Consider the following 9,077-nt stretch of genomic DNA (forward strand, 5'->3'; position numbering starts at 1 on the left):
CAAACTAAAAATAAAAGAAAGAACAATATTGTCCCTCTAAATCCATTAAAGAACCGGCGAAGCTTCTCATTTCTCTCGACGAATACTTGTCCCAAATTGAGGTGCCCCTGTTTCTAACAACAAGAGATAAATTTGACTTGCTCATTATTTAGTAATATGTTAAGATGCAAACTAACATATTAAGATCATACTTAATTGTGATGAATATTGTTCCCGTTCATGTAGTTTTATTTGTAGAAGTATTAACGAGATCTTTCGCCCTTCTACCAATAAAACTATAACGACAAACAAAATAAATTTGTTACCATTAGTATTTGATCTTAAAATATGTACTTGCACGTAACTCGTAATGATAAATGAGTCAAATCTCTCGTGTTGCTAGAAACTGCGGCATCCCAATCTGGGATAAGATTGTCATGCTAAATGAGAAAATTGGCTCATTCGACGAACAAATTTATACGATAAAAGAAGAACAAGGGAGAAACCAGAAACAATATGAAAACAATTAACCTTTGATTATACAAACAAAAAATATTAGAAAACTTATAACTTAATTCCTTTTCTTTTACAAAAAAAAAGAAATTATATTACATTCACAGCGAACACTGTACGAACAAAATGTGAACCATCAGACCATGTCACTGATCCGAACTTATATCCCTTCTCGAAACCTTTATAATAGAATGAAACCTTGAAAGTCGCTTTAGTATTACCACCGTCGGTAAAAATTAGTTTCTCCGGTGACACTTTCACTAACAAACCATTCCTTGAGGAATCAATTTTCGCTACGTATGTTGCATTTTTTGATCCTACATTTATAACGGTTCTTGTTACCGTTCGAACATTATGGTGATGTTCGAGCTTGTTGATTGAGATAGAAGGGTAATTAAGATCTGAAATGAAATCTTCCAAAGAGTTTTTCGGGCAAGTGAAGTTTGTGCCCGATATTGAACGTATAACTTTTTCTTTGTATCCATAATGACAAAGAAAATAGAGGTAATCTGTGGTCGTAGTTTCGTAGACTAATCCTGGATTAAGTGCTCTGATTGGACTTATTTCTCCTGCACCCATTTCATGTGGATTTGCTATGCCATTTGAACTGTTTGTTAATGGTTTGCCCAGGTTGTCAGATGTGATTGCTGTATGGAAGTACAAAGAAATAAAAAAAAGTTAGGTCGAAAATTATCCATGAAAGTAAGTTTAGCCGAAATCAACTATACTATTGATACCTCAAATTTGCTCTGCTATTAGCTAGTTCCTCCGGACTAGGCGCGGGGCAAAATTCGCCCTCGCATAGATGACCTGGCCAGGGTTTAGTTTTGGTCCTTTTTGTGTTACGGGTCGGGCGGTCTATTTAGCCTGGATCGAGAGCCTTTTTTTTGGAAATATTTTGGACTTCTTTCGACCTTTTTGTACTAGATGGGTTAGGTAAACCCTAAACCGGTCCAACGATCTGCTTTGAGTGGTCCAACCGAAGACCACTCCCAGGCTTTTTTTAGCTAGCCAGATCTAGGTTGTACCCCAACCCCTACATTATGTAATTTTAAGTACCAAGATAGTTGTATTGTTAAAAGGAAAAAAAAACCCTAACATTACAGTGAGTTGAGTTTTGAGCAATATGGAGATATGTGGATTTGCCTGTTGTCATTAGGGATGATCTGATCATTGAAGGTGTCCAATCAGGATGAACAGATTTAACAAATGCAGCTGCACCGGCAACATGGGGGCAAGCCATTGATGTTCCTGATTTAATGCCAAATTTGGATGGTTTTTGTCCTGGTGGGATACTTCCTTTCTCTGTGATTGGTATCATTGCTGCTAATATTGCGACACCTGGAGCTGCTATATCTGGCTGCATATTTTCATCAACTCTTAAATTTAACTATTGAAATATCAAAGTTGATAAGTGTACCGCTGCTTTTTCACCGCCTAGATGACTGCCCACAAAAGATACGTGGCAAATTCGTAATTTGAGGTGTGAATTACGATTTTACCCTTTCTCGTGTGACAGACATCTAGGCGGTAATAATGATGGTAGTATGGAAGTCATTTCTCTTGAAATATATGTCAAAAAAATGAACCTAAAAAGTACTTGCAAATGGCTTAAGAAATGAACCTTGAGAATTGTCTCAGTGAGACCTCCTGGACCTCTGGATGAGAAATATGCAACAACAGGGGCAGGTTTAGACCTCTTGAACTCTATAGTTGGAAGAATAGTAGCCGTCGGATTCCTATATCCAAGAACCAAAAGTAAAGTTAATGACCAAGATCAAGTCTATTAATGTGATGAAATTAAGTAATTGTTTTACTTTAATAACATTCTTACTTTGTAGTGTTAATATACTTTAATATCTGATTACCATCCAAATCTCCAACTTCTGAAAATGGTAAAACACCGGAATCGAATGGTTCTCTTTTTTGAACTTCGTTTATCAAAATTATTCCTTTAGCATGAGCTGACTCAACGACTAACTTTTTTATTCGTCTTGATACCATTGGATCTGTATCAATACATACTATAATTTTTCCTGCCGCTTTTTTAAGATCCAGTGATCCTGGATAGCAATTGCTGTATGAAAAAAAAACGTCATCAATTACAAAAAAAAATGAATCACTGAATTTGCTAGAGTACATCTAGGTTTTGTAAAAGAATGTACGTAATGTTCGCAAGAAAAATACCTTGCTTCTGAAATAGGAGTAAACTTTGCAGCAACATTTTCTCCAAAAGCAAGTGGATAAGATTCAGATCGTGTAAGATTAGAGAAATTTATAGCACTTCCCTGAAATAATCCATCACGGAAGAAAACTAATGTTATATACGAGAAAATGTAGAGTCATAATAACCCTTAAACCATAAACCCTAAACTGAAAAAGTAATATTTTTTTTAACTTACATGAAAAATGTGTCCATTGCCAAGAACAACATTAGATAGAAAACTTCTATCTATATTAGATGCAGCAACTGTAGTGATCCAAGGGGCAGAGTTGACAACAGTAAAAGGATCTGGACCGTCGTTTCCACCGGCACAAATGACCATAATACCCTTCTCATTTGCATGAAATGCTCCAATAGCAATTGGATCATCAAGAAAATCAGATTGAATAATTGAACTAACTCCAATTGAAATTGAAATTATATCAACTCCATCTTGAATTGCATCATCAATGGCCTTAAGTAAGGTTGCACTTGAACAACCTCCCAATGAACAAGCTTTGTATATTGCTAGCCTACTTGATGGTGAACCACCTCTTGCTGTCCCTCGTCCCAAACCATAATAACTCGCGTTAGCTACACGTGCACCGGCTGCTATTGATGCAGTGTGTGTACCATGACCAACCGCGTCTCTTGGTGATCCAGTTGGTTTTAGGGTTTTATTCGTACGACTTATTTCTGAGGCTGTCATGTCATTTCGAAAGTTGTAGTATCTAGCTCCTATTAACTTCCTACAATGTCAAATTTTTGTGAAATTAGCTAGTATAATTTTTGTGAGTCCTCCACAAATCTGGTCGTTAGCTACGTAGTAAGTTTATTTTTTTTTGGTAGAGTTCACTACGAAAAAGGAGACTTTTAGCGAAGGACTTAAACCGTCTCTAATAACACAAAACTGGTGGGATATTAGTTCCTGACGGTCTTATACCGTCACAGTAAAAGAAAACATGTCAATAAAAGCTTCATTTTCTGATGGTCACTAAAATAATCCTTATGCCTGACGGTTTTTCTGGTGTATTTCCCCTCGTTAATATCACAAAAAATCATTCAATTTTCATAATCGAAAAAATTTGAGAGTCACGACATTGACGATTCGATTCGAGATAGAGAGAGTGAGAGTAAGAGAAACTAATAATAATGAAAGAACAAAAAATGGGTCGTGGGCGTTAAGCCCTTTGTTGCCGACAGAAAAGATACCCACGTTGATTTCGTTGCAAATAGCATTCAGTGACGAGCTATTGTAAAACCGCAGGTATATACCAAAAATACCAACGCAACCGTTCAGACCGTCGGAAAATGTATATAGTACAGACGGTTGTTCAAAAACAGTCGGTAATATACTGTCGGTAATACCTCGCAACTTTTGTAGTGGAGGAACCAAATTTTGTCTAGTGATCTACAGATATACCTGAGAAACTAGATCAGTACCTGTTACAATCCGACTTTTTGAAATCAGACCCTTCCATGCAAACTCCTTTCCATCTCCCTGGGATCTCACCAAGCCCTTCATCCGCAAAACTTGGAGATTCTGGCCAAATTCCTAAACACAAGATTTAAATAAACAAATTGATCGATCGTACATACGAAAATACTTCAATAAATTCCGTTACTCTGTGCTTGATCTGTACTTTTGGGAGGGATATTAGTTTATTTAATGTGACATACAAAACAATTAACAACCAACAGAATTATGGGATCATGTGCTTGGGGCTATTCAATTGTTGTGTGGGTAACCGACATTTCTTATCTAATCCACCAAAGGAACCCACTTTTGATTAATGAAGGCACTCCCTCCCAAAAGCCATGGTGACCCTACAAACTACAAAATACAAAACCTAATCAATGGATAATTAAGTTGTTGCAATCTTTTTTCAACTGTTGTACTAATTGCAACCAGTGGTAGCCCTCTTGCAAATAGCTGCAAATATCGAAAATACCTAAAGAGCTGCAGACTAAGAAAAATTGAGCGATCTTTTTCACTAGAATAAAAAAAAATACTGTACAAAAATTTTGACAAAATTTCTCATTTCTTATTTTCCTTAATTTTTATTATTTTCTATTTTATTCCGGTAATACTCGTACGTGCCCTAAGAGCATGAGATAAGACATCAGTTCTTTCTTTATATAATTTTGAAATTTGGAAAGTAAAAACTAAAATTTAGTTTGTTTTACGAAAATTTAGGCTCGTTGTTGATAGATAAACTTGTCAAGTATTTTACATTATGTAAAATCATGAAGCACAACTCAACATAGTTGACTCATCTACAAAACCGAAAGTCACATCTAAAATTTTAATTAATATAAAAGCCGGAAAAGGTTATGTTTCCAAACCCACCTGTGTCTATGATTCCAATAATGACGTCTTCGCCAGAGATATGAGAATATGGATTATGATGATGGTAGGAATGGATGCCGGATTCAACATCCAAAAAATCCCAAGAACGCGTAGTGTGTAATTGAAGGTTTGAGTCAGGAAATACTGATACAATTTCTTCATGACCTGCATTCATAGTTCAATACAATCTTGCAATATTTGGTTAACTTGCTCTATTATTGCACGTGTTACACTATAATAGATATGAAGTGAAATAAAAGAACGGGACAACGTCTTTGTCAGCAGCCCTTGGTTGAATCAGTGGTTACCAAGTTGATTTCTACCCTCCAAATCTTAGGTCCGAGTCTCTCAGACGTGTACACATATATTACTTTCTAAAAAAGAAAACATAATGTCTTTGCGAGCCCATATTTGATTTAAAATATGGTAAAATGGGTATATAATAGAAGAATTGTCTATTATAAATCACTTTCAAATAACATTTGAAGAAATTATCTTTTAACAAAAAAAAAATGTTGCAGAAATTATGCTCATAAAAGGAAAAAAAGACAAGGTTATAATATTTATATCATTAGGTATTTTTCTAAAATACAATAAAGAAATAGTACCCGATAAGATAGAAGCTTCCCTATCTGTAAGCATAGCAGAGAAACCCTTAAAAGCATTGCTATAACTATGAATTAGTGATAGTCTCTCACTTTCCTCACTGCAACATTAATTAATATATCAATGAAAAATAAAATTTTAAAACCCACAAATAAATTGATTCTTTTTTCTATTTTGTCAAAAAATTTACCAAGAAAAAAATAAAAATAAATTATGTGATATAAAATTAACTACCTTGGGATAATGGAGGATAATAAATTTAAATGAGATAATTCTATTTCTTCCACATTAGCAACTCCATTACTTAAACTAGAACTGCCCATATAAACAACATAAGCCTGAAAATAGAAGAGACACAAAAATTAATATACAAGAAATTAAAACTAATATAAGATATTGTACTTGTGGTGCAAAATTGACTGTATATATATATGGGGAGATGACATTGTTGATTTTGAAACCTAGAATTTGGTAAGGGAAATTTTCTTGTTTATTTACCTTTGGGGTTTGATCTTCAACAATGTTGGTGCCATGAAGGGAGATTAGAATGGTGGAGAAAGTGAAGAGTAAGAAGAGGAATTGCAGAAGAGAAGCCATTAAGAAGCTCTTGGAACACTCCTGCAAACTGAAAGATAGAGGTGGAAGAATTTCCACTATAAATGGATTAAGTCACCATTTGTATTTGTAGAAGACACAATGTCTTTTAGAAGATGAGAATTTGATACATTTGAAGTGAAAAAGCATTCTTGGTTGATTCTTTATCAATATTTATGAGAACTTTCATGCAATACTTCAATTACAAGCAATTTTTTATATAAAATGATTCCTTTTTTTTTTCTTGCATATAATCATATTTAATAATTTTTTAATGTTAATGATCAATATTCATTTATGTGTCATTGCCTTTTTAAGATTAAAAATTGATAAATTTTTAAAGTAACAGATAATTTGTAATTTTTCGAAGTCTTTGTGGGCATATAGTGAATGTTAAACAGAGTGATGTGTAACCATTGGGCTAAAATTATTAATGATTTAAGCGTAAAAAGAATTTTATAATGAAGATTACTTGAACATGAAACGAGATAACTATCATCATTAATTATTAATAAACTAAAATTTAAAGTAGCCAAATGTACAACTAATTATTTGTCTTCTTTTTTCATTTTCTAATCAAATTCTTTTGGAAGTATCAAACAGAGACTTAAATTGCAAGTAATTAAAGACCTCCTTTTTTGACATTTAAGATGAAGAAAAAAATTCCTTCTAGGCTTTAAGAACCCATGTGCATTTTCTTTTTCTTTAGTTTCCTTTGTTCCTTCTCTTTTTCTAACCTTTAAATTTTGTTTTGTTTTATTTTATGTTTTAGTTTTATTATATTATTTGTTGGGGCATTTTCGTCTTTGAGTGGGGACAATATGTGCAATTAGTCCGGGAGAATAATAAAAGATTGGATTAAGCCACAATGATATATTAAGCTATTAATAAAGCTAGAGAAAAAGAAGTCATGAATAGAATCAATAACACTCATATTTTAGTAAAAAGACTAAACAAATGTTCCATGTGATCACTTTGTAATAGGATTTGTTAATTTTTTTTTGTTAAGGATTGGCAAACAATAAGCCTCTCTAAAATAACAAGATAGACTGACGGTTGTTGATATCTTTACTGATAACCTCAATTATCATACATCTAAAAAGTTGAAATTGATTGAGATTTAAGGGTACTACTATTTCTAGGACGTCTTTCTTCCTTGATGAAGAACATTAATAAATAAGAACATAAATAAAATAAAAAGTAAATAAATTAAAATAAGTATAATAAACCAAAACTAATATTAGTTTATTTAAAAATTACAATTAAAAAGAAGTGAAATAAAAATAACTATTTAAGTCAAAATAAGGAAAAAAAATAAAATAAAAGGAAATAAATTTTTTAAATAAAATATTCTTTTAACCAAATTACATGAAAAATTACAATTAAAAAAAGTGAAATAATTATAACTATTTACGCAAAACTAATCTTTTAACCAAATTACATTAGAAAACAATAAAAATAGTTATATTTAATAAATATTAAGTGAAAATAACAACAAAATGTCTAATGACAAGTACATTTAGTCTCCCCTTACTTCATGCTGGTAGATAATGCCCGAAAACTATTAAATCGTACTCTAAAATTATCACTAAAACCTTTCGTTCCCCCAATTAAAAACTTCGTATTAAGCTAAGTTGTTTTCTTCCAATGAATCGAAAAGGGACTACAACCACTCTCATGAGATTGTACGGCTAAAACTAACTAGCTAAAGGCATCTGGCAAAGACGATGGTGAAGTTCATAAAAGCAAAATAGTATGACGGCAAAATTAGAAGGAAAAATAGAATTATTATTTAACGTCCAAACACAATTACACTGAAAAATAACGGTTGTAATATTAGTACATCAATGTCGATTTTTTAATCCAGTCCATTTACATGATTCGACCTGCTGCCTAGTCTATGAAGAGTAATTATCAACTTATGGGAGTCACTTGGCATGGGGAGAGTATGTAGAGACGCATAATTTGTGGGTTATTTATTTTCAAAAGCTCTTGAGAATCTGTAACCTCGTTCTTCATAAATAGTAAAATCATCGTGCCCTTGTTCACCTTAGAGTAGGTTTTGCCACGGAACCATGTAGTCTCTTGTGTTCATGTGTGATTATTTACTTCAATCATTGCTTTCCTGATTTTCATGTTCTTCGTGTTGAGGTTGTTAGGTCAAAGGTCAATTAGTTAATAAAGTGATGTAGAAACGCAGCGGAATTAAAGTAGACAATTAAATAAACGAAAAACGGTAAAAGAAAGATAAAATAACTATAACTTGATTAAACTTGATTGGATTTTCTCTTCAACATGAAATTAAAAGACAGACTGGACCTCCTTTTATAGGATAACATACTTTCCTAGATAGACTCGAATTAGATTTCCTAAATAATTAAAACACTGCAACTTCCTCAATAGATATACTCAAATCTGGACCTTTCCAATTATTGGAAATACTAAAACAATATAATTTCCTAAACCTAGATACTCTATGAATCATACTAAAATTGGGACTTCCTAAATCTACTCCTCATGGCCGGACGACCAATGTGGCCGGTATGGCCATGGCCAAAGTATCCACGCCGGGTGCCCCTGCATCAGCATCCCCTTCTCCCACGAGGTTCGTCCCGAACCGTTTCGATGAAGAAATCGAAAACAATATGATTCACCTGTAAACGCTGAATTCCGCCAAGGCGATCCAGAATTCTCACTTTGAACGAATTTTACATGGAATCTGAAGGATACCAATTTTCAAGAAATCGCCAATTTTAATCTCAATCTCAAATACCACTGATTCTCGCAATCTTAACTTTAGAGATTCAAGAACAATCATGTCGCCATCTTCCC

General features: G+C 33.3%; 1 protein-coding gene across 2 annotated transcripts; it reads right to left on the reverse strand.

The window, feature by feature from the left end:
* Nucleotides 1–496: 496 nt before the first annotated feature.
* LOC147558907 (CO(2)-response secreted protease-like) lies at nt 497–6,478 on the reverse strand. 2 transcript variants are annotated; one of them, XR_015234460.1, is made up of 11 exons: nt 6,150–6,393; nt 5,886–5,989; nt 5,654–5,751; nt 5,046–5,210; nt 4,139–4,250; nt 2,895–3,444; nt 2,680–2,780; nt 2,327–2,569; nt 2,117–2,231; nt 1,639–1,848; nt 497–1,139 (listed from the first exon to the last, which is right to left on the reverse strand). XR_015234460.1 is itself a non-coding variant. In XM_086660663.1 (11 exons), the coding sequence occupies exons 1-11, from the start codon at nt 6,246–6,248 to the stop codon at nt 583–585; spliced, it is 2,358 nt and encodes a 785-aa protein (XP_086516789.1). In that variant the 5' UTR covers nt 6,249–6,478; the 3' UTR covers nt 497–582. The 2 variants fall into 2 exon arrangements, 1 of the variants encoding a protein (XP_086516789.1); XM_086660663.1 differs by having other exon boundaries at nt 1,639–1,852; nt 6,150–6,478.
* Nucleotides 6,479–9,077: the final 2,599 nt, after the last annotated feature.

The sequence above is a fragment of the Eschscholzia californica genome, unplaced genomic scaffold, assembly GCF_041429995.1.
Source record: "Eschscholzia californica isolate CP2 unplaced genomic scaffold, dmEscCali1.0.p SCAF_2, whole genome shotgun sequence".
In the NCBI taxonomy this organism is placed as follows: Eukaryota; Viridiplantae; Streptophyta; class Magnoliopsida; order Ranunculales; family Papaveraceae; genus Eschscholzia; species Eschscholzia californica.

Bases quoted from the DNA above. Each gene is read 5' to 3' on its own strand.
- LOC147558907 (XM_086660663.1), bottom strand. From the start codon at position 6,248: ATGGCTTCTCTTCTGCAATTCCTCTTCTTACTCTTCACTTTCTCCACC. The intron at 5,211-5,653 runs GTACTATTTCTT...CTATGAATGCAG, and splicing joins GGAAGCTTCTATCTTATCGG to GTCATGAAGAAATTGTATCA. The intron at 2,570-2,679 runs GTATTTTTCTTG...TTTTTCATACAG, and splicing joins ACTCCTATTTCAGAAGCAAG to CAATTGCTATCCAGGATCAC.